At 45.6% G+C, this 25,951-nt stretch overlaps 1 protein-coding gene across 2 annotated transcripts in view; it reads left to right on the forward strand.

The window, feature by feature from the left end:
• ERBB3 (erb-b2 receptor tyrosine kinase 3) overlaps positions 1–25,951 on the forward strand; it is a 54,441-nt gene that overhangs the window by 17,299 nt on the left and 11,191 nt on the right. Inside the window, exons 1-4 of one of the 2 annotated variants that reach the window (XM_068562059.1) lie at positions 20,067–20,182; positions 23,646–23,797; positions 24,317–24,503; positions 25,223–25,348. In XM_068562059.1, the coding sequence (XP_068418160.1) occupies positions 20,101–20,182; positions 23,646–23,797; positions 24,317–24,503; positions 25,223–25,348 (547 nt within the window). In that variant the 5' untranslated portion in view covers positions 20,067–20,100. Of the gene's footprint in view, positions 1–20,066; positions 20,183–23,645; positions 23,798–24,316; positions 24,504–25,222; positions 25,349–25,951 lie in introns of those variants that run through there. The other variant, XM_068562060.1, reaches the window with a different exon arrangement.

Raw genomic sequence — 25,951 nt, forward strand, 5'->3', positions numbered from 1 at the left:
GCCAGTTAAGGAGTTTGCCCTTTATCCTGAAGGCAATGAAAATCCTTTAAAAGATTTTAAGCAAGGGAGTGGTCTGATGAAATTTCTGGGTTTTTTTTTTTTTTCCATGTCTATGTAGAGATGTGTTTCTTTTTTTTTCAATTTATTTATTATTTATTTATTATTTATTTTTGGCTGTGTTGGGTCTTCGTTTCTGTGCGAGGGCTTTCTCTAGTTGCGGCGAGTGGGGGCCACTCTTCATCGCGATGCGCGGGCCTCTCACTGTCGCGGCCTCTTTTGTTGCGGAGCACAGGTTCCAGACGCGCAGGCTCAGTAGTTGTGGCTCACGGGCCTAGTTGCTCCACGGCATGTGGGATCTTCCCAGACCAGGGCTCGAACCCGTGTCCCCTGCATTGGCGGGCAGATTCTCAACCACTGTGCCACCAGGGAAGCCCTCTGGGTTTTTTAATACAGATTTTTAAATTTTAATACATTTATTTATTTATTTATTTTTGGCTGCCTTGGGTCTTTGTTGCTGCGCACGGGCTTTCTCTAGTTGTGGCGAGCAGGGGTTACTCTTCGTTGCGGTGCGCGGGCTTCTCATCGCAGTGGATTCTCTTGTTGCGGAGCATGGGCTCTAAGTGCATGGGCTTCAGTAGTTGTGGCACGCGGGCTCAGTAGTTGTGGCACGTGGGCTCAGTAGTTGTGGCACGCGGGCTCAGTAGTTGTGGCACACGGGCTTAGTTGCTCCGCGGCATGTACGATCTTCCTGGACCAGGGATCGAAACTGTGTCCCCTGCATTGGCAGGCGGATTCTTAACCACTGCACCACCAGGGAAGTCCAAATTTCTGGTTCTTGTTTTTTTCTAACATCACAAACTTCAGTAAGGAGACTGGATTGTGGGAGACAAAACTGGAGACAAGATTAGAATCCAGGGGAGTAGTCCAGCATTTGAATATAAATGATGAATAAAAAACTGAATTACAGTGATCTGATTTTCAGATAGCTTGCACAGTGGAAAACATAATCAGAATCCAAAAGGCAATAGAATGGCCAGAAGAAGGATGAATCTCAAAGAGATGATAATTAGCCAAGATAAATGAAAGCTCATTCATTCAGGCCCCCAATTCATAACTGATGAACAAGGATAGGCTGGTTTAATAATAGCTTGTGGAAGATAAATATTATGTGATATCACATACTTGGAATCTAAAAACTAATACAAATGAACTTATTTACAAAACAGAAACAGACTCACCGACATAGAAAACAAACTTATTCCAAAGGGGAAAGGGGGGAGGGATAAATGAGGAGTATGGGATTAACAGATACATAGCGCTATATACAAAATAAACAATACGGATTTATCTTATAGCACACAGAACTATATTCAATATCTTATAATAACCTATAATGGAAAAGAATCTGGAAAAGAATATATATATGTATAACTAAAATACTTTGCTGTACACATGAAATTAACACAGTATTATAAATCAACTATAGTCCAATTAAGAAAAAATAATAGCTTGTGTAACAGCAACACTATATGAAGTGACACTATGATGAAACTAACCAAAAATGTTAATTTACTTTTTTTAAAAACAAAAGTATTTTGTTTTTAAAATTCACATTGATATATAATTCACGTATGATATAATTAACTCATTAAAAGTGTACAATTCAGTGGTTTTTAGTATATTCACAGATATGTGCAACCATCACTACAGTCAATTTTAGAACATTTCCATCACCTCAAAAAGAAACCTCAGGGCTTCCCTGGTGGTGCAGTGGTTGAGAATCTGCCTGCCAATGTAGGGGACACAGGTTCAAGCCCTGGTCTGGGAAGATCCCACATGCCGTGGAGCAACTAGGCTCGTGAGCCACAACTACTGAGCCTGCGCGTCTGGAGCTTGTGCTCTGCAACAAGAGAGGCCGCGACAGCGAGAGGCTCGCACACCGCGATGAAGAGTGGCCCCCGCTCGCCGCAACTAGACAAAGCCCTCGCACAGAAACGAAGACCCAACACAGCCAAAAATAAATAAATAAATTAATTAATGTTAAAAAAAAAGAAACCTCATACCTATTCGCTATCATCCTCCTACCCCCAGTCATCCCTTTCCTAGCCCTAAGCAACCACTAATCTACTTTCTGTCTCTATAGATTACCCTTTTCAGGACTTTCATAAAAATAGAATTATATAATATGTGGCCTTTTCTGACTGGCTTCTTTCATTTAGCATAATGTTTTCAAGGTTCATTGAAGTTGTAGCATTTATCAATACTCCATTCTTTTTATGGGCAAATAATATTCAATTGTCTGGATACACCACATTTGGTTTATCCATTTTCTGTTGATAGACATTTGGGTTGTTTCCATTGTAGGGTAGGCAGAAATTTACCTCTATCCATCTTAGGTCCTCAGCTAGGGCTCTTTAACAAAAGGATAGATTAACGAGAGAAAAACAAACAAGTTTATTAACACATGCAGTGCATATCACACATGAGAAACTTCAACGAAGAGTAACTTGAAGCAATGACTTAGAACTCTGGCTAACATGGCATCTTCAAGAAAAAAACAATAAATTCGTGCAGAAATGATAGGACAAAGGAAAAGGGTTTTATAATGAGAACCTGCTGTATAGCACAGGGAACTCTCCTTAATGCTCTGTGGTGACCTAAATGGGAAGGAAATGCAAAAAAGAGGGGAATATATGTATACATATAGCTGATTCACTTCACCATACAGCAGAAATTAACACAACATTGTACAGCAACTCTACCCCCAATTAAAAATATATAAATAAATAAAGGAAAAGGGTTTTAGGCTTCTAAGGGTGGCCAACTGTGGGAAGATAAATATATGGGAGGAAACTAATGGAGTGAGGTTTGTTTGCAGATTTCTCTGGTGCCGTCTCTGGGCTGATAAGCGTCTAGAGTGTCTCTAGTAAAGGAGAATTTATATCCTGCCTTCAGGCAGAAAAGGAGGAGGGTAGAGAGAGAAAGCTTTTTCTGTGTTTGCTTTATTCTTTTTTTTAAATATTTATTTATTTATTTGGCTGTGCCGGGTCTTAGTTGCGGCATGTGGGATCTAGTTCCCTGACCAGGGATCGAACCCAGGCCCCCTGCATTGGGAGCACGGAGTCTTAGCCACTGGACCACCAGGGAAGTTTCTGTGTTTGCTGTTTTTAATTGCCTTCAGCTCAAAATAATTTTTTTTTGTCAAAGAGGCATATTTTGAGATGATATATTCTGATTTCCTTCACCATCTTTTGGCTAGTATGAATAATGCTGTAATAAACATTCATGTACAAGTTTTGGTGGGAACATATGTTTTCATTTCTCTTGGGTATATAACCAGAAATGGAATTGCTGGGTCATTTAATTTAGGCTTTGGCTCCATTAATAGACATAGTGTTCAGGATGTGCTAAGTGGTAGCCCCATCTGTCATCTGATATTCAGTCTTGAGCTACACACTTTAACAAACTGGACCACGTACAACCAAGAGAGACAGGGGCAATAGAGAAGAGATTGTTAAGCGAGTCACTTGAAGAACAGTGGGAGGACCTGGAGACATTTGGCTGGAGAAAAGTAAACAAAAGGGGAAAAGAGGGACATCGTCAAGTATCTGAAGAGTTGTGACATAGGGCTTCCCTGGTGGCACAGTGGTTAAGAATCCGCCTGCCAATGCAGGAGACACAGGTTCGAGCCCTGGCCCGGGAAGATCCCACATGCCGTGGAGCAATTAAGCCCATGTGCCACAACTACTGAGCCTGCACTCTAGAGCCCACGAGCCACAACTACTGAGCCCGCGTGCCACAACTACTGAAGCCCGTGTGCCTAGAGCCCGTGCTCCACAACAAGAGAAGCCACTGCAATGAGAAGCCCGCGCACTGCAAGGAAGAGTAGCCCCCACTCGACGCAACTAGAGAAAGCCCGCATGCAGCAACGAAGACCCAACACAGCCAAAAATAAATAAATAAATTAATTAATTAAAAAAAAAAAAAAGAGTTGTGACATAGAAGAGGGATTAACCAGAGGGTAGAATGAGGCCTACTTGATAGAAGTTACAGAGAAACATAATTGGTCTGATGATTTTCCTTCCTTCCTTTCTTCTTTCCTTCTTTCCTTTCCAATTATTTTATTTTTTGACTACATAAAACATGAACAAAACAGAAAGTACAAAAGGATTATACAGTGATGTCTTGCATTCAGTTCCCCTTCTTATAGGCAGTTTCTTGTATATCCTTCAAGGTATACTTTAAACATATGTAAACAGATTTTTTACATATATATATATATTTTTTTATTTTTTTATTTTTTGGCCGTGCCACGCGGCATGCAGGATCTTCCCTGACCAGGGATCTTCCCCATGCCCCCTGCATTGGGAGCGTGGAGTCTTAACCACTGGACCGCCAGGGAAGTCCAGATTTTTTACTTTTTAAAAAGAAATTTTGGGGAATTACCTGGTGGTCCAGTGGTTAGGACTCAGCGCTTTCACTGCTGGGGCCCAGGTTCCATCCCTGGTTGGGGAACCAAGATCCTGAAAGCCAGTGCGGTGTGGCTATAAAAAAAAAGAAAGAAATTTTGTGTTTTTAGAGAGAGTAAAAACATTTCTAACTCTCATAGTGGCCCAACCCTGTAATGACTGTCTCAGGCATTCCCTATCCTGGGGGTATTTGGGGAAAATTGGCAAACAATCATCCTTTAATCTTCTGGGGTATCCTTCTCTTGCAGTTTATTTGTTGGAGAAACTTAGATTGTTGTCCTATAAAATTTCCTGCATTCTGAATTTTGCTGACTGTGTGGTATCTTTCCTTTGGCCTATGAATTTGTTGTAAATTGGTATTGGATTGAGAGGCTGATCAGATTCAGATTTGATTATTTTGGTAAGACTCCTTCATAGATGATAGTGAGTTCTTCCATCAGGAGGCATATAATATCTGGTTACCTCTTTTTGTGATGTTAGCAACTGTTGTTGCTCAAGGCTTAAATCCATACATTCATTAGGTGTTGCAAAATGGTGATATTCTAATTATAATATCCCTTCTTCATTTATTGGCTGGCATATTCTGATAATGAGAAACTTCCCCTCAGAGTAGAAGTAGGCTACTCTGATGTATAGTTCATATAGGAAAGGCAAGATAAATGTTTGATACTTGATCAAAAGTTTTCAAAATAATGGGTTGGTTCCCTCTCATCTTCCAATGATGACTACTTCATATTTCTTAAAAGAACATTATGAATTCATAGATTTATTTCTATTTAATGTGCTCTAATCCATTGTGGTTATTATCCTAGTTACATTGAGATGGTTACATTGGGATTCACTTCAGGTTGGCTCTTGAGTTCTTCTGATATAACGTTAGTAGTCTTTGATAGCTTCTCCCATTGTCTCTTCAATCCATTATAAATCAAGTTTAATCCACACCATTTGAGAGAAATTTGTTAAAGTCTTAAAAAACCTCCATATGTGATCAAATCTCTGGCCAGTTCTCAATCCTCACCCTTCTCGCCCTCCCAGCAGTATTTGTCCCTGCTTATTAAAAGTCTTTCTTTGCTTTTCTTCTGAGACACTCTTCTCTCTTGGTTTTCCTCCTACTTCACGGACACATTTGCTCTCTGTCTTCTTTGAGGGATCTTCCCCACTTCCTAACCTAGGGAATGAGAGTAGACAGTGAAACAGTTCAAGGACTGAGCCCTAAGACCCTTCACCATTTAGAGATCAGAAAGAAGAGGGAGATATAGCAAAGGAAGAGCAAACTAAACCTAAAGCTAGCACAAAGAAGGAAATAATAAAGATTAGAGCAGAGGTAAATGAAATAGAGTATAGAAAAATAATAAAGAGGGACTTCCCTGGTGGTCCAGTGGTTAAGAATCCGCCTTCCAATGCAGGGGATGTGGGTAAGATCCCACAGGCCGTGGGGCAACTAAGGGCACGTGCTCTAGAGCCTGTGGGCCACAGCTAGAGAGCCCGCGAGCTCTGGAGCCCCCGTGCCACAACTAGAGAGAAGCTCGCATGCCGCAATGAAGATCCCACGTGCTGCAAGACCCAATGCAGCCAAATAGATAAATAAATACTTTTTTAAAAAAATAAGTGAATCCCAAAGTTAATTATTTGAAAAGAACAAAATTGACAAACCTTTAACTAGTCTAAGAAAAAGAGAGACACAAATAACTAAAATCAGAAATAAAAATGGAGCCATTACTACCAACCTTACAGAAATAAAAGGACTGTAAGAGAATACTGTGAACGATTGCACACCAACAAATTAGATTACCTAGATGAAATGAGCAAATCCATGGAACACAGGAATTACCAAAACTGACTCAAGAAGAAATAAAATGTCTGAACCTACCCATAACAAGTAGAGATATTGAATCAGTAACCAAAACCCTCCCAACCGAAAAAATGTCCAGGATCAGGCTTCACTGGTAAAATCTACCAAACATTTAAAAAACTGACATCAGTGCTTCTCAAACTCTTAAGAAGAGAAGGAAGAAGAAGAAGGAGAAGGTGAGGGAAGAAGAAATTCCCTAACTCATTCTATGAGGCCAACATTACCCCAATACCAAAGCCAGAAAAAGACAACACAAGAAAAGAAAATTACAATCAGGGTCATTCCGTTCATTCAAAATATTGTGCAACCACCACCTCTGTGGAGTTCTAAAACGTTTTCATCACCCCCAAATAAAACCCCATATCCGCTAAGCAGTTACTCCCTGTACCGCTCTATCCCTAGCCCTGGCAACCCCAATCTTTCTGTTTTTATGGATTTATCTATTCTGAATGATTTATATAAAAGGGATCAAACAATATGATCTTTTATGCCAGGCTTTCTTTCACTTAGCATAATGTTTGCAAAGTTGTTTTTTTGGTTTGTTTGTTTGTTTTTGGCGGCAGCATGCGGCATGCAGGAATCTTAGTTCCCCCAACCAGGGATCAAACCGAACCCGGGACTTCCCTGGTGGTACAGTGGTTAAGAATCTGCCTGCCAATGCAGGGTACACAGGTTCAAGCCCTGGTCAGAGAAGATCCCACATGCCGCGGATCAACTAAGCCCGTGCGCCTCAACTACTGAGCCTGCGCTCTACAGCCCACAAGCCACAACTACTGAAGCCCGCGCCGAGAGCCCGTGCTCCGCAACAAGAGAAGCCACCGCAATGAGAAGCCCGCACACCGCAACGAAGAGTAGCCCCTGCTCGCCACAACTAGAAAAAGCCTGAGTGCAGCAACAAAGACCCAACGCAGCCAAAAATAAATAAATTAAATAAATAAATAAATAAATAAATAAATAGAATGTTGTTCTGTCTTAAAAAAAAGAAACTGAACCCGTGCCCCCTGCAGTGGGAGCACAGAGTCTTAACCACTGGACCACCAGGGAAGCCCCCAATGTTTTCAAGGTTTGTATCATTAGGTATGATATTTGCTGTAGGTTTTTGGTAAGTACTCTCTATCAAATTTTTTTTTTAATTTATTTATTTTATTTATCTTTGGCTGTGTTGGGTCTTCGTTTCTGTGCAAGGGCTTTCTCTAGTTGTGGCAAGCGGGGGCCACTCTTCATCGCGGTGCGCGGGCCTCTATCAAATTTTTTAAAGTTCTTATCTATTCCTAGTTTGTTAATTTTTTTTAATTTTTAATTTTAAAATTTATTTTTTATTTTTTGGCCACGCAGCCTGCAGGATCTTAGTTCCCCGACCAGGGATCGAACCCAGGCCTTAGCAGTGAAAGCGTCGAGTCCTAATCACTGGACTGCCAGGGAATTCCTATGTTTTTTCAAAAATCATCAATGGGTGTTGTATTTTATCAAATAGTTTTTCTGCATTCGTAGAGAGGATTACATGATTTTTCTCCTTTATACTGTTAATGTAGTAAATTATATTATTTGGTTTTCCAGTGTTAAACCTCACTGGAATTACAGAAATAAACCCAACCTGACTACAGTGTTTTATAATTTTAGCCTATCAATGGATTCTGTTTGCTAATATTTTGTATAGCTAATATTTTGCATCAAAGTTAATGAGAGATGGGCCTGTAATTTTCCTATTTCTTAATAAATTTGTTCAGGTTATATTGTCTCATAAAATGAATGGGAAATTGTTTCCTTTTTTCTATTATCTAGAAAAGTTTTTGTAAGATCGTCCCTAAATGGAATAATTCACTAGTACATCTATTGGGGTCTAGAATTTTCTTGTGAGAAAGTTTTTATATTATGTATTCAATTTCTTTAATAGATACAGAAGCATTCAGAATTTTTTATTACTTCTTTGATCAGTTTAGGTAAGTTTTGTTTTCCTAAGAATGTTTCTATTTCAACCAACTTCTAAAATTTAATTTAATAAAGTTACTTATAATATCCTCTTGTTATCTGTAGAATCTATAGGAAGCCTCCTTTTTTATTCCTGATATTGGAACAAACTTAGCCTTGTTGATCTTCAAAACTGCATATTTATTTTGTATTTCATTAGTTTCAGCTCTTTTTTTAAAAAATTAATTTAGTTTATTCTTGACTGCGGTCGGGTCTTAGTTGCAGCACATGGGATCTTCGTTGTGGCATGTGGGATCTTTCACTGTGGCACGTGGGCTTCTCTCTAGTTGTGGCGTGAGGGTTTTCTCTCCCTAGTTTGGGTACCCGGGCTTAGTTGCCCCACGGCATGTGGGATCTTAGTTCCCCGACCAGGGATCGAACCCGCGTCCCTGGCATCGGAAGGCAGATTCTTTACCACTGGACCACCAGGGAAGTCCCAGTTTCAGCTCTTATCTTTATTATTTACTTTCCTCTACTTTCTTTGGGTTTTTTTCTCTTTTTCTGACTTCTCGAAATGGATGCCTATGGCTAGGGCTACCATACTGGGCAACAAAGATCTAAAGGACTCAAAGGTAATGGTCCCCATTGTATCTTAATTTAATTCACCAATCTGGTCCCTGCAAAAAAAACAATAGATCCTGGAGGATTACAGTGAACTATTGCAAACTCAACCAACTACTAGCCCTAATTGCAGCTGCTTTGCCACATGTGGTATCATTACTAGAGCAGAAAAATAACTAGGCCTCAAGTACATGGTATGCAACCATTGCTCTGGCAAACACATTCTTTTCCATTCCTATCAGAAAGGAGAACAAAAATAGTTCACATTCACTTGGAAAAGGCAACAATATGCATTTACAGTCTTGCCCCAAGGCTATGTTAAATCTCCTGTCCTCTGTCAGAAAATAGTCTAAAGAGACCTCACCAGCTGTACATCTCTCAGAACATCATTATACTGATCTGCTATACTGACAACATCAAGTAAATTGGACTGGTTGAGCAGGAAGCGGCAAGTATGTCAGATGCCTTTTGGTAAGACACTTGCTCTCCAGAGGGTGAGATACTAACCTTTTTTCAGAGTTCCCTCCAGATTAGTTGCAGCATTGCGACTGCTCAGCAGTCCAACTTCTCCTTTCCAATCCTGTTTCCTTCCTTTCCTGCAAGTGTTGATCTCAAGAGCACTCACTAATAAACTGCCTGCAGTCTAATCTCCACTTTAGAATTGGCTTCTCTGGAAACTCAACCTATGATCAAGAGAAAAGCTTTACCAGGCAAAAATAAACCAAAAGCAAATTGGGATTTTAATGTGATAAAATTCAAGGCAAATAATTATGGGACAAAGGAGAGAGTATTACATAATAATAAGATAAAGAGGACAAGAAAATATAGCCATCATAAATGTGTTTGCCAACGTAGGCTCACAATATATAAATTTTAATAGTTAACTTTGGGCTTCCCTGGTGGCACAGTGGTTAAGAATCCACCTGCCAATGTAGGGGACACGGGTTCGAGCCCTGCTTGGGGAAGATCCTACATGCCATGGAGCAACTAAGCCCGTGCACCACAACTACTGAGCCTGCGCTCTAGAGCCCGGGAGCTACAACTACTGAGCCCGAGTGCCACAACTACTGAAGCCCACGCTGCTAGAGCCCGTGCTCCGCAACAAGAAAAGGCACCTCAGTGAGAAGCCCACGTACTGCAACGAAGAGTAGCCCCGCTTGCCACAACTAGAGAAAGCCTGCATGCAGCAACGAAGACCCAATGCAGCCAAAAAATAAATAAATTAATTTTTAAAAGACAAACAATAAGCAAAGATATAAATAAAAGATCTGAATAATACAATTAATAAGCTCAATATATGATATATGAAGAATTCTACATATAACAAATAGATAATACACTTTTTCTAGCACATGTGAAACATTTACAAAAAATGACTGCACAAAATTACAAAGGAAGGCTTAATATTACATTTTTAAAAATCAGTATTATACAGCCTATGTTCTATGACTTTAATGCAATAACATGAGAAATTACTAAGCAAAGGATAACTTTTTAAAGTTGACAAATGTCTGGAAACTAAAAACATACTATTAGTAGTAAACTTTGGGTTAAAAAAAATAAGAGAAATTATGAAATACTTTAAATGAAAGTTTATCAAATTTTCTAGGATACAACGAAAACTTTAATTAGAGATGTAGAATGTTAAATATACTTGAAAGAAAGCAAAAATTTTGGAAACTGATGAACAAAGCATTCAACTCAAGAATGAATCAACTATTAGAACTGGAGTTTTTAACATACCCTCTCAGACAAACAATAAGGTGAAATACAGAAAATCTGAAGGATATCGTTAACAAGGTAAATCTGTGAGATATATGAAGACGAAATAAGAATAAAGAGGCGACTTCCTTGGTCCAGCGGTTAAGACTCCGTGCTCCCAATGCACGGGGCCTGGGTTCGATCCCTGATCGGGGAACTAGATCCCGCATGCCGCAACTACAGATCCTGTACGCGGCAGTGAAGATCCAGCACACGGCAACTAAGACCCGGTGCAACCAAATAAATAAATAAATATTTTTAAAAAAGAATAAAGAGAATCATATAATCAATGAACAAGAGAGGAAACAAAAAGAGAACTCTAGCTAAAATGATAAAGAAGACCAAAAGAAAAAAAAGATGCAAATAAGCAAAATACAGAATGAAAATGGAACACAGACTCCACAGATACAACACAAACACAATAGGGTTTTTTTATGTTAATTTAAATGTAGTTTTCCATTATGGCTTATCACAGGATATTGAATATAGTTCCCTATGCTATTCAGTAGGACCTTGTAGTTTATCCAGCCTATATATAATAGTTTGCATCTGCTAATCCCACACTCCCAATCCTTCCCTCCCCCACCCCACTCCTTGGCAACCACAAGTCTGTTCTCTATATTTGTGAGTCTCTTTTTGTTTCATAGATATGTTCATTTGTGTCATATTTTAGATTCCACATATAAGTGATATCATATGGTATTTGTCTTTCTCTTTCTGACTTCCTTTGCTTAGTATGCTAATCTCTAGGTCCATACATGTTGCTGCAAATGACATTATTTCATTCTTTTTAATGGCTGAGTAATATTCCAGTGTATATATGTATACCACCTCTTCTTTATCCATTCATCTGTCAATGGACATTTAGGTTATTTCCATGTCTTGGCTATTGTAAATAGTGCTGCTATGAACATAGGGCTTCATGTATCTTTTTGAACTACAGTTTTATCTGGGTATGTGCCCAGGAGTGGGATTGCTGGATCATACGGCAATTCTAATTTTAGTTTTTTTTTTAAATTAATTTTTATTGGAGTATAGTTGCTTTACAATGCTGTGTTAGTTTCTACTGTACAGCTATACTTACACATATATCCCCTCTTTTTTGGATTTCCTTCCCATTTAGGTCACCAGAGAGCACTGAGTAGAGTTCCCTGAGCTATACAGTAGGTTCTCATTAGTTATCTATTTTATACATAGTATCAATAGTGTATATATGTCAATCCCAATCTCCCAATTCATCCCTCCCCACTTTCCTCCCTTGGTGTTCATATGTTTGTTCTCTACATCTGTGTCTCTATTTCTGCTCTGCAAATAAGATAATCCATACCATTTTTCTAGATTCCACATACATGCGTTAATATATGATATTTGTTTTTCTCTTCCTGAATTACTTCACTCAGTATGACAGTCTCTAGGTCCATCCACATCTCTACAAATGACCCAATTTTTTTCCTTTTTATGGCTGAGTAATATTCCATTGTATATATACACCACATCTTCTTTATCCATTCCTCAGCTGATGGACACTTAGGTTGCTTCCATGTCCTGGCTATTGTAAATTGTGCTGCAATGAACATTGGGGTGCATGTGTCTTTTTGAATTATGGTTTTCTCAGGGTATATGCCCAGCAGTGGGATCGCTGGATCATATGGTAGTTCTATTTTTAGTTTTTCAAGGAAACTCCATACTGTTCTCCATAGTGGCTGCATTATTTTTAGTTCTTTGAGGAACCTCCATACTGTTTTCCATAATGGCTGTACCAGTTACATTCCCACCAATAGTGTAAGAGGTTTCCCTTTTCTCCACACCCTCTCCAGCATTTATTATTGTAGACTTTTTTTTTTTTTTGGCTGCAGTGGGTCCAGTGCGCTGGTTGTTTTTTTCTAGTTGTGGCGAGCGGGGGCTACTCTTCGTTGTGGTGCGTGGGCTTCTCCTGTTGCGGAGCACAGGCTCTAGGCACCCGGGCTTCAGTAGTGTGGCACGTGGGCTCAGTAGTTGTGGCTCGCAGGCTCTAGAGCGCAGGCTTAGTAGGTGTGGCACACGGGCTTAGTTGCTCCGTGGCATGTGGGATCTTCCCAGACTAGGGCTCAAACCCGTGTCTCCTGCATTGGCAGGTGGATTCTTAACCACTGTGCCACCAGGGAAGCCCTATTGTAGACTTTTTAATGATGGGCATTCTTACTGGTGTGAGGTGGTACCTCGTTTTGATTTGCATTTCTCTAATACTTAGCATTTTTTCATGTGCCTGTTGGCCATCTGTATGTCTTCTTTGGAGAAATGTCTATTTAGGTCTTCTGGGGGAATTCCCTGGCGGTCCAGTGGTTAGGAGTCCGAGCTTTCATTGCCAAGGCCCAGGTTTGATCCTTGGTCAGGGAACTAAGATCCCATATGCCACATGGTGCAGCCAAAAAAAAAAAAAAAAAAAAATTTAGGTCTTCTGCCCATTTTTTGATTGGGTTTTGTTTGTTTTGTTTGTTGTTGTTGTTATTGAACTGTGGGAGCTGTTTGTATATTTTGGAAATTAAGCCCTTGTTGGTAGCATCGTTTGCAAATATTTTCTCCCAGTCCGTAGGTTGTGTTTTTGTTTTGTTTATGTTTTCCTTTGCTGTGCAAAAGCTTCTAAGTTTGATTAGGTCCCATTTGTTTAATTTTACTTTTATTTCTATTGCCCTGGGAGACTGACCTAACAAAACATTGGTATGGGGACTTCCCTGGTGGCACAGTGGTTAAGAATCTGCCTGCCAGTGCAGGGGAAACGGGTTCGAGCCCTGGTCCAGGAAGATCCCACATGCCAAGGAGCAACTAAGCCTGTGTGCCACAACTACTGAGCCTGTGCTCTACAGCCCTTGAGCCACAACTACTGAGCCTGTGTGCCGCAACTACTGAAGCCCACGCACCTAGAGCCCCTGCTCCACAACAAGAGGAGCCACCACAATGAGAAGCCCAAACACGAAGAGAAGCCCTCGCTCGCCTCAGCTAGAGAAAGCCCATGCGCAGCAACAAAGACCCAACGCAGCCAAATAAAAAAAAAAAACAAAGCAACAATGGTATGATTTACATCAGAGAATGTTTTGCCTATGTTCTCTTCTAGGAGTTTTATGGTGTCATGTCTTACATTTAAGTCTTTAAGCCATTTTGAGTTTATTTTGACACAACAGTTTTTTTAAATTTTACTTACTAGATTACTGGTTTATTATAAAAGGATACAACTCAGGGAGCAGCCTGATGGAAGAGATGTATAAGGCAAAGTATGTGGGAGTTTCCATGCCATCTCCAGGTGCCACTCTCCCCACATCTCCACATGTTCACCAACTCAGAAGCTCCCACAACAGATTTTTTAAAAAATAATAACAATATTGGACTTCCCTGGAGGTCCAGTGGTTAAGACTTCTCACTTCCACTGCAGGGGGAACAGGTTCGATCCCTGGTCTGGGTAATATTCCACATGCTGCATGGCCAAAAAAACAAAACAAACAAAACAATATTATTAATAACCATACACTAATGAATTTATAAGTCTAAGTGAAATGGATAAATTCTGGGAAAATATAAATAGCAAAATGGATCGAGAAGGAATTTAAAACCAGCAAGCGTTAAAGAAATTAAATGTTAATCAAAGGGACTTCCCTGGCAGTCCAGTGGTTAGGACTCCATGCTTTCACTGCCATGGGCCCGGAGCAGCCATAAACAAACAAACAAATAAAGGTTTAAAAGATAAATAAATAAAATGTTAATCAAAGACTTTCCTACCAAAAGTTTTGACCCAGATGATTTTACAGATATGTTCTACTGATTTTCAAGAACAGTTTCTTACTACTTCATGCAAGTTTTTCAGAAACTAGAAAAGGAGTGTGCAGACAATTATTTTTTAATATACTAAGGTAACTAGTATTTTACTTAGTACACTTGTATATACACACATAAGTATAAGATGTATATATATACATATACATAAGATGGACCAGTAACATTCATTTCATGCATTTTCATTATCCGGTTTTAGGATCAAGATAACGACTATTGATTGGGTAATATTCATGTTATACTCAGAAATTTTTTTTAATAAATTTTTATTTATTTATTTATTTGTGGCTGCATTGGGTCTTCGTTGCTGCACACGGGCTTTCTCTAGTTGTGGCGAGCGGGGACGGCACTCGGGTTCAGTAGTTGTGGCTGGCGGGCTCTAGAGCGCAGGCTCAGTAGTTGTGGTGCACGGGCTTAGTTGCTCAGCGGCATGTGGGATCTTCCTGGACCAGGGCTCGAACCTGTGTCCCCTGAATTGGCAGGCAGATTCTTAACCAGTGCGCCACCAGGGAAGTCCCATAAATTTTTTTTGTCCCGCGGCATGTGGGATCCTACTTCCCTGACCAGGCATCAAATCCGTACCCCCTACATTGGAAGGACGGAGTCTTAACCACTGGACTGCCAGGGAAGTTCCCAGAAATCTTTGTAATGTTCTTATTAGTTGTAATTGTGTCTGTGGGGTTTTGTTTGTTTGTTTTTGCATAAATCACTCTTGCAGGGGCTTTTTTTTTTTTTTTTTTGGTGCGAGGGCCACACCGGGCAGGCATTCAGGATCTTAGTTCCCCACCAGGGATCGAACCAGCACCCCCTGTAGTGGAAGCCTGGAGTCTTAACCACTGGACCGCCAAGGAAGTCCCTGCAGGGGCTTTATGTTAAATGAAACTTACTTGGCATATACCTTTTACCTCTTCTAAGTATTTATTTAACAAGGTCCATTTCAAAGGATTCTGTATGTAAAATACCTCCTCTGAAGTTTTCTCCCCTAAAAAATAACTTTGTAAAAAATGCCCATTTTTTCTATCTATGTAGTACTAGCATTTTTTAGTATTAAAAATTTACTACTATCGGGACTTCCCTAGTGGCGCAGTGGTTAAGAATCCGCCTGCCAATGCAGGGGACACAGGTCTGAGCAGGGGACACGGGCTCAAGCCCTAGTCTGGGAAGATCCCACATGCCGCGGCACAACTAAGCCCGTGCACCACAACTACTGAGCCTGTGCTTTTGAGCCCGTGAGACACAACTACTGAGCCCGCGTGCCACAACTACTGAAGCCGGCGTGCCTAGAGCCCGTGCTCCACAACAAGAGAAGCCACCGCAATGAGAAGCCCGCGCACTGCAACAAGGAGTAGCCCCCGGTCGCCGCAACTAGAGAAAGCCTGCACGCAGCAACAAAGACCCAACTGCAGCCAAAAATAAATAAATTTTTTAAAAAATTTACTACTATCAACAAATGATGCTGGAACAACTGGGCATACACATGCTGGGGTGGGGCAGGGGGAGATTATGGGGATTAGGAAGGAGGAATTGCCAAAAGGCACAAGGAAATTTTCCTGGGTGATGGATATGTTCATTATTTTGATTGTGGTTATGTATGTCAAAACATCACATTGTAGACTTGATATATGTGCAGTTTATTGTATATCAATTATATCTCAATTATACCTCAATAAATCATTGCCAGGGTGGGGAAGTCTTTAAATATATCAAGATCACAAACCATAAGAATAATAGTGACTAATTAGATTATACCAAAATTAAGGATTTCTGTTCAGTAAACAATATTATTGACAGTTAATGATAAAAGTTAGGAAGAGATATTTGCAATGTCTAAAATCAATGAAGGACTAATATGGGAAATTCATATACACTAAACTGCTACAGGGAATTCCCTGGCGGTCCAGTGGTTAGGAGTTGGTGCTTTCACTGCCGGGGCCTGGGTTCAGTCCCTGGTAGGGGAAATAAGATCCTGCAAGCCAAGTGGTGCGGCCAAAATAAATAAATGAATAAAATAAACTGCTACAAATCAATTTTTAAAAATGGGAATCTCAATAGAAAAATAGGCAAAGGAAAATGAATAGGCAATTCATAAAAGGAAAACCAAAAATAAGAAAAAATTTGAGAAGATGTTCAAACACATTAAAGAAATGCAATGAGGTATTTTTAATTCATGGCAAATTGGAAATTTGAGTAATGTCAAGGACTTCCCTGGTGGTGCAGTGGTTAAGAATCTGCCTGCCAATGCAGGGGACACAGGTTCGAGTCCTGGCTCGGGAAGATCCCACATGCCACGGAGCAACTAAACCCATGTGCCACAACTACTGAGCCCATGTACCACAACTGTTGAAGCCTGTGTGCCTAGAGCCCGTGCTCTAGAGAACCACCGCAATGAGAAGCCTGCACTCAGCAAGGAAGAGCAGCCCCTGAGAGCCACAACTAGAGAAAGCCCCGCGGGCAGCAACAAAGACCCAACGCAGCCAAAAATAAATAAATTTTAAAAATAAAAATAAAAATAACGTCAAGTATTGGCAAGAAGGTTGGGATATAGAAATTCCACTATTAATGGTGTGACATTCCAGAGACTGTGGAGCTCAATATGCAGAAGAAATTGCCACAGAACCAAAGGAGACATGTACGTACAAGGATATTTATTGCAGCATCGCTTGTGGTATCAGGAAGCTGGAGGCAATCATTGGAGTAGTGAACAAATAAACGATAGGGATTCCCACAATAGAGTATCTTGCAGCAGTTAGGAGCAAAGGACTAGAAGGCCACGAGGGGCGTGGTCAGAGAAAGTTTATTTGTTTTGTTTTATTTTTTTAAGATGGTAGATATTACAGCACACTTGTATGCTAATAGGAATTATCTAGTAGAGAGAAAAATTGATAATACAGGAGAAAGGGGATAATACAGGAAAAAAACAAGAAGAAATGGACTGACGGGGCTTCCCTGGTGGCGCAGTGGTTAAGAATCCGCCTACCAGTGCAGGGGACACGGGTTTGAGCTCTGGTCCAGGAAGATCCCACATGCCGCGGAGCAACTAAGCCTGTGCGCCACCACTACTGATCCTGCGCTCTAGAGCCTGCGTGCCATAACTACTGAGCCCACGTGCCACAACTACTGAAGCCTGCGTGCCTAGAGCCCAAGCTCCGGAACAAGAGAAGCCGCCGCAATGAGAAGCCCGCGCACCGCAACAAAGAGTAGCCCCCGCTCGCCACAACTAAAGAAGGCCACGTGCAGCAACGAAGACCCAATGCAACCAAAAATTAATTAATTAATTAATTTTAAAAAAAAAGAAATGGACTGAGGTGTAGAACTGGAGGGTGGGGGTGAGGGTGGGGTGAGGGATGGGAATGGGAGAGTGACAGCTTAAATAGCAGCAATGACAATTCACTGAAACAAGATGGAAGTCAGAATACGTAAGTGAGGAGGGAGGTAATTTGGCCAGATTGGTGTTAGATAGATAAGGATGTTTTCTTTTGATTACTTTCACAGTAAAACAAGAATCAAAGTTATCATCTAAGAGTAAGGAAAAATAAAGGGATGCTGGATAACTGCAGAGAGCGTTCGTAAATAAAGCGTCCCTTCCTTCATTTATTGAGTCAGGGCAGCACCCAACAGTGGTGGCCCCTTACTTGTCAGCTTTATCCAGTGTTTACGTCCCTGCTGTTTAGCATAATGTATTGAAGAATGGATATCAGCAAGCACACCTGGGTATCTAGTTGGGGAGGGTAGGGTTATGGTTGGTGATAATAGGAAGAAATACAGCTAGCTTTCAGTAATGAAGACCTCCCTGTCTTTTCTCAGTAAATACAGATGACAACCTTTAAGTAAATATGACTGCTCTACAAACAAAGAAACTAAGGAGGGTTTCCTCCTTCAGAACCAGAGCCTGAAGACTAACTAGGTCAAGGTGGATGAGCGATAAAATGAAAGGTCCCTTAAGTGGTATTAGCTCAGTTATCACGGGAGTTTGATTCTGAGCAGGTGACGCTCCAGTCTCGGAGTGACATACGAAATCCTAGGCAGAAACCGGAGTCCCTCCTTCTGGTCACCTGATCATCTCAGCATTGTCACCGGGTGGATGACCTTGGAGTAGTCCCACATTTCCAGTTCTGTAAACTAGAGTGATGTCCCCAGCTCACATAATTTTTATGTTAAGTGAAACATTCTCTAAGTTGAGGAAGCACTTGAAAACGACGTGGTATATGTATGTATATGTTAATGTTGCTATTACTATTATGACTGTTATGTAAGTGGTCAGGGCAAGATGAACGCCCAGAGGGCAAAGGTAGCCTCCAGAGAGGTAGCCTCCCCAGAGAATGGGCCCTCTAGGATGCAGATCAATACAAAGCAAGTTTAAAGAATTTTAGCCAGTAATCTTTGCTCGGAGTGAGAGGCGGGATTTTTCTTAATCAAAGTTCAAATGTTCTTGAAGTCTTCAGGCTTGAAACTCCGGGGAAGATACTTAGGCTCTCTGGGCAAGATCCGGAATGCAACGCCGTGTGGGGCCTCACTGCCGCCGGTTGGGCACCAGGGGGTGCCCGTCGGATCCACTTGGAGTCTGGCTGGGTTTGGGGCAGCCCCTCGCGGTGCGCCCCACCGCCTCTGGCCAGAATCCCGGAGCTGGTGCTGGAGGTGCCCAGGGTTCATGCCTTTCGGGGACGCAGTCTCTAGTGCCCTCTCCGCGTCCCCCTCCTTCTCCTCTCCAGCGAGAGCCCGGGCCCGGAAGGCCTGGGAAAGTGAGCGCCTGTGGTGGGAACGCTGGCCGCCCCGACGGCGCGGTCCGACCCCAGTGTGCAAGGGGAGGCAGCTGTTCTCCCAGGCGGCCTTGGGGGGCAGCAGAGGGGACGGCGACAGGTGCGGGAGCCCCTCCCGGAGTGGAAGTGAAAAGGCGGGCTTCGGGGTCTGTTCCCAGGCTGGAAGCCACCCCCGCCCCCCAACCAAATCCCCGGGAGAGGCCGGGCCGGCGCCGGGTCTGGAGGAGGAAGCGGCCGGAGACACTGCAATTTCACGCGGCCTCTGGGGCTCGGGTTCCTCGGCAGGGTGCATGAGTTATGGGGTTTCGAGGCGGTTCCGGGGAAACTGAGGTGGCCTGAGCGGGCGGCAAAAACACCCTCCCCCTCAAAAACACACTCGGAGAGAAACATTCACATTCAGACGGAAAATCCCCCAAGTGACCCAACCGGCTAGGGGAGTTGAGTGATTTGGTTAGTGGGCGAGGCCAACTTGCAGGGGGTCGGGCTTTGGAGCGCTCTCCCCACCCCCATTACCTTTCTCCTTTGGAAGCATTTGGGGGCATTTGGAATCTTGGCCTCCCCTTACTTCAGCTCCCGGAGAAAAATTAGGGCGAGACCCGTCCTGGATCTGCGCGGCCAAGTTGCCGGGCACTGGGGCGTGGGGCGCGCTCGGGGCGGGCCGCCGAGGCTCCAGCAATCGCTACTCCAGCCTCGCGCCCGAGGGGGCGCGGCCGAGACTCACCCCCTCCCCCTGCGCTCCCTTGCAGACTACACCCCTCCCCTGCCATTCCGCCCCAAACTCCGGCTCCGGCTCCGGTTGCAGTTTGCAGCCTCCTCTGCCGCCGCTACCAAGTCTCCGGCGGCTCAGGTGGCTCCGCTTAGATGTCCTAGCCCCAGGGCCGCCCCCCGGCCGGATTGGGCTGGGCTCCCCTCACTCTCCGCTGGAGTCATGAGAGCGAACGGGGCTCTGCAGGTGCTGGGCTTCCTCCTCAGCCTGGCCCGGGGCTCCGAGGTGGGCAACTCGCAGGCAGGTAAGCGGCGCGGGAGCACCGGCAGGCTCGGAACCTGGGATTCCGAGCCAAATTCGCGGGGTGCCGGAGGCCAGGGGCAGGAGCTCGGGCTGTGCGAGGCTGGGGGTGCGGAGCCCCGGCGCGCTGGGGCCCCCTGGGCGGAGACCGTCAGGATCAGGTTCTCGGCGTGGTCCGGGCGGGGACGGGATTCCCGGGCCACTACCTTGCCCCGGCCACCTCCTCCCTGCCGTGTCGCGGACCCTCTGATTTGTCTCTCCGGATAGGGCTGATGCTGAAACAGTTCACTCTTCTGAGGGGCCCTGCAGGGAGGGGAGCTGGGACCTCCATTCTGTAAACGTGAGGGGATGATTGGAGGTGGAGATCTTGGAAAGAGCGGGGCAGGGAAGGGGGGGGTCTCGGTTTGCTCCCAACCTCCTGCCCCCAGGGGCTCAAAAACCTCCAGTTTTGTTGTTTTGCCGGCAGGGCGGAGCTGTGGAAGGGGGGAGGTTGTTGTTGTCTAGTGTTGGAAAACAAGAGAGGCACCTCCTCTTCCGTGAGTGGGCCTGCCCTGTGGAGAGCTGATATTAACCCAAGGGCCAAGTCCAGGTGACAGCAGGGTGAGAGGCCCTGCAGAGGCTGACTGGCCTCTTTCTCTCAAAATAATAAAGTTAGCTGGTCCCCGACTTGACCAAACTTTTATTGTCAAGACCCAGATCAATTCAACTAATACTTATTGAGCATCTACTATGTACAAAGCACTGAGCCAGGAGCTATAGGGTCAAGGACTTCCAGATGCTATTTCTCTGTCTTTTCTCTCCCCAACCTGAGGGCCAACAGGACACCTGTCCTGTCTTCTGAGCCCCCTGTCCTTGGGGGGGGGGTCCTTCTTAGGCCCAGCGTTACCCCCACCCCCATTCTGTTTATTGTCTGGCTGTCTCTAGGAGTCTAGACGAGAGTCAGATTGCTCCTCTGTTCCTCCTCCCACTCCATGCCAGCTGAGCCCACCTCTTTGGGGTGTCTCTGGGACCATGGACACCTGAGGGGTGCTGGGGTTGCTGGCATTGGAGGAACCCTGTTGATTTCCTCCCCTCCCCCCAGATCTCAGCTTGGGGTTTGGCACAGTCAGGGCCCCTTCCCCAGGGTGGGAGTGGGAGAAACACCTGTGCTTCCCTCACAGTTGCTGGGCCTAAATTTAGACCCTGGGATCTTGAGATGTGAACACTCCCAGCTGGTGGAGGGCGGGGGTCTGGGGATTGGAGTGGGAGAGACTGAGTAAAGTGACTGTATCACTGTCCCATCCAGACCCCTGGAATCTTCAGCCGGGAACCCAGGAGTCCCAGATCCTGGCCACCTTCCCTGAGGGAGACAGGAGGCAGGCATGGTTGGGTCTCTTTACCCTTTATCTGGATCCTGCAGCCTCTGGGCATCCGGCCCTGTCTCAGTCCTTCTATAGCCCCTTTGTCCTGGCTGTGATGGGGGGTGGGGGACTTTGGAGAGGAGGCCTCTGGTTAAGGAGGGGCTGGAGATTCTTGCTGTGACCCACCCCAGTGCTCTTTACCAAAGGGGGGTCTGTGCCACAGGCCCTCCCTGTGCCCCTAATCCCTGCGTATAGCAGGAACTTTCTAATTCCCCTACCCCTCCTCTCCTCCCCAGGCTGCCTGGTTCCTCCTCAGAGGTGTTGTTCATACTCTCTTCCCACCCAGCCCTTTGCTCCTATTTGTGTAATATGGACTTTACCCTCAGGGTGGCAGGGAACTGGGACCTCGAGCACTGTAGCCTCCCAAGCACGGACACAAAGTTTGCACAAACACATATGGGCAGGTGGAATGGATGGGGCCACCTGAAATACTTCCAAATAAGGAAACCCAAGGACAGAACCAGTGTAGATTTCTGGGCCAGTAGGGGAGCTGTGTACGTGTACGAGTACTTGTGTGTGTGTGTGTGTGTGTGTACACGCACACACCCCACTTCCCTGTGCAGAAATCTTGGCTCCTCCCTTATCTGGGGAGAAGGGTTGGCGCCTTGACTTGGAAGAGGGGGTGTCCTGCCAGGAAGGGGGTTGGGGTGGCGCTGTTCCAGAAACGACTAACCTCCTAGTCGTTTCGTTTTCAACCCAAGGACCCTAGAGTTCCCAGGCTCCTCTGGGAGCTCCCAGCCTGTTTACCCCTCTGCTGGGTCTAGCTCACCCCTTTCCCTTCATGGGGTGTGATAGGGAATGGGAGCCCTTCAAAGGTCAGGTGGTCAGACTAGGGGTGCATCTAGGAGGAGGGGTTGGGGCCTCACCAATCTCCCTCCCTCCATTCACTCCTGCCTCCCACTAGGCTGCCACTGCCTCAGGGAAGGGTGGCTGGGACAGGTGGTATCTACCCCCCCTCCCCGCAGTCTTTCACTGAGCCAGAGGAGAGACAGGGGTAGGGCTTCAGGGTCCAACATTTCCCATGGCCCCTATGTCCTCCATACTTACAAAGTAAAGTGAACCCCCAAGACTGACATGCCTCATGTACCTCGAGTCTAGGCTCTCCCTAATGTGAGTGAGAGTGCCATGTTGGAAGGCTTCTTAATGAATCTCCTCTGACAATGAAATTGGGTAGAAGGCTTAGAATGGAGGCAGTCGGCTGCTGTTTCCATCCGGCTTCTCTGTATTTGCTGAAAAATACTCTAGGGCTGGAAAGTGTGATGCTGAGGGAGCTGGAGTGGGCTGGGATGGGGAAAGGAGTGAGAGGAAAGCCAGAGTTTAGGAAGGGGGTGCGAGGTGGGCAGTCAGCTCCCTATCTTCCAGCTTTAAAGACAGAGCTCACACTGAGCCCCCCACGCCACCACCAGAGGCCCCCTGCCAGTGAGGTCACTTGTCTGAGCCCAAGGCTTGAGGCGAGAGGGGGGCTGCGGCTGAGGACAGGGTGTCTGGGGACAGGGTGGGGCAGCCCCCTCCTCCTAAATAGAATCGCCTCATTGTGGGCCGGACCGTGGCCCCAGGCACTGCCCCCGCCCTCTGCCCCCATCCCACCCTCAGTAGACACAATAGGGGCAGTGTGCTGCCCCAAAGAGATATTTATTCCAGGACCTAGAGAGGCAGGATGGGGGTAGAGAAGTGCCCTGGTTGGAGCGGGGGAAGGGAAGAGGAGGGTAACCAAGCTGTGGTCCTTTTCTAACTTCTTTCTAGGGAGGGGAAAACAACCCCTCATCCTCCTTGATTAACTCCTTAGCACCTAAAGTAGTACCCAGTAGAGGCACAGAGGAGGCCCAGGTGGGAAAAGGAAATCTCTTCACCTTCCTGTTCAGGGGGCCAGTGAAGGGATTCTGGGAAAAGAGGAAGTTTAGGCTCTCAGTCCGGCCTTGGCATCTGCCTCTAGGGCGGAGGGTTGGAGGCAGCTGCCTCTGATCGTGCTAAATGTTACTGGAAGAGGGCAACCAAGGGGTGGTCTTGGGGGATGGGGCTGAAAACTTGTGTCCAGGCCTCTGCCATTCTTACCTCCACTTGGAACAGTGTGCCCTGGGACTCTGAATGGGCTGAGTGTGACCGGCGATGCCGAGAACCAGTACCAGACACTGTACAAGCTCTACGAGAGGTGTGAGGTGGTGATGGGGAACCTGGAGATCGTGCTCACAGGACATAATGCTGACCTCTCCTTCCTGCAGGTTAGAGTGCAGACCTCCTTCCTCGACCTCTTCCCCCTTGTCCTCCCTACAGAAGCGTCTTTCCTGTCCTCAGGGCTGGCGTTGAGCATTCCTAAGACTCCATGGTTCCTAAGATCCAAGCCAGTGTGTTTATGGGGCAATGATTGGAGTCTGGGGCCTGTGGACTGGTCGCTGTAGCCGGGGATGCACAGGGTCTGGCCCTGAGAAGGAGGCAGGGGCAGGGTGGGGTTCTGCACCAGGGACCAAGAGGCACCTGGGGAGGTGAGGAAGGGATAAGCAAGGACCCTCCTGGCCTGAGGAGCCCTGAGAAGGAAAAGCTAGGAGCCTAGAATTCCTCGGTCATTTCTGCAGCTTGTCTTCACTTGCAGAAGTCGTGTGGCACCTGCTACTCCCTACTCCAAAACAGGACTTGGTAAAAATTAGAGCAGTTAGAGCTTCCTCAGTGCCTTAGGGAGGGAAAGGGGATTGAGACTTCTTGCCCTGCTCTCCCTCTCACCCACACGATCTGCTCCATCACAGTGGATCCGAGAAGTGACCGGCTACGTCCTTGTGGCCATGAATGAGTTCTCTACGCTGCCACTGCCCAACCTCCGAGTGGTGCGGGGGACCCAGGTCTACGATGGGAAGTTTGCCATCTTTGTCATGTTGAACTACAACACCAACTCCAGCCATGCTCTGCGCCAGCTCCGCTTTACTCAGCTCACTGGTCAGTTCCTGGTGATTCCTTCCAGGCCTGCCCCTCAGCCAACCTGCTGACAGGTGCCTCTTTGATGATGACCCAAGACTGCTCCCTCCAAGTACCCCCGTTCAAGGTGCCCACCACCTTGACCACCACGGTCTAAAGGTCCACTCCTCCTTAAATGATAGAGGGCCCTAACAGGGAGCTGAGGCATCTGTCCCCGGGGAGGGTCCTTATGTCCTGGTGGGGCTGCATTTGGAGCTGAGGCTGTTACACATTCCTCTGACTTCCGAGTGCAGTGTCCCTTGATGTCCCTCCTTCCCTGGGGATGGGAATCCTCCCTCCCGCCCTCACAAGTCGCCCCAAGCTGGAGGACTAGAGGGGTTAAATACCGCCTGGCCACCATCTAATTCTGCCTGCCCCAGTCAGTTGAAAAACACACAGGTAGGGCACGCGGGGGTGGGGAGGTGTGGACTTGAGTCAGGGATCTACTCTCCTTTCCCGTCCCCTCCCCCACTCGCTAAACCGGATCTGGACAGGTGTCTGAGGAGGCAGGACTTTCTTTTGGCCTGCTCCTCCTCTTACGAGGTGCGCCTCCTCTACAGTTTGGATTTAATTGGACATATCCGTCTGCCCCATGTCCTCTGCTCCTGACTCGGGTGGCCTTTCAGACTGGTGGAGAGGCAGGGAAAAGGAGGACTTCCCTGACTAGCCCTTGACCCTGGCACTTCTCTTCCCTACCTCAGAGATTCTGTCAGGGGGCGTTTACATTGAGAAGAATGATAAACTTTGTCACATGGACACAGTTGACTGGAGGGACATCGTGCGGGACCGAGACGCCGAGATAGTGGTGAAGGACAATGGCAGGACCTGTGAGTGGCCGTGATCAAGACTGCCCCCCTGCCCCCACCCAACCAGAGTGGCTCCTTTCCCCTCATCAGTATGTCCCTAATGTGAACCCAGCTGCCACTGAACAAACCTCAGGCTCTAACCCAAGCAGCCTGCCACGAGGGAGCAGGTCAGTCCCCTAGAACGCGAACCGCAGAAGCAGAAGGAAAGGGGCTAAAGAGCGCTGTGCTCTGAGTGGGAAGCCAGGTCTCTGGACTCCACATCCATTTCTCTTTCCACTCCAACATCCTTCCTTCTTGGAACCTACCTAGCCCTGACCGCAGTCTGCCGCTCCCTATCCTCTCACTCACACATATTCCTACTGGGTTTAATTTGCCAAGAACCAAATTCCTGGGTTGGGACTGGGCTGAGTGAGGCATGTGCCCCGGGCCCTCCCCTCAGCTGCCCTGTGGGTGGTGTGGAGGCGCGGCTCCACCCCTTGCTGACAGGTTCACTTGAGCCCAGCCCAGCTCCGCTGGGGCAAGGAGGGATGCTGCCCTGGCTCTTCGCTTCCCGGGACTGGGTGCCTGTGTGCTGACATCATACCCTGTTGATTTGAGCAAGGCTTTTTGACAGCCGCTTGTGCT

This window comes from Eschrichtius robustus, chromosome 13, assembly GCF_028021215.1.
Source record: "Eschrichtius robustus isolate mEscRob2 chromosome 13, mEscRob2.pri, whole genome shotgun sequence".
Lineage (NCBI taxonomy): Eukaryota > Metazoa > Chordata > Mammalia > Artiodactyla > Eschrichtiidae > Eschrichtius > Eschrichtius robustus.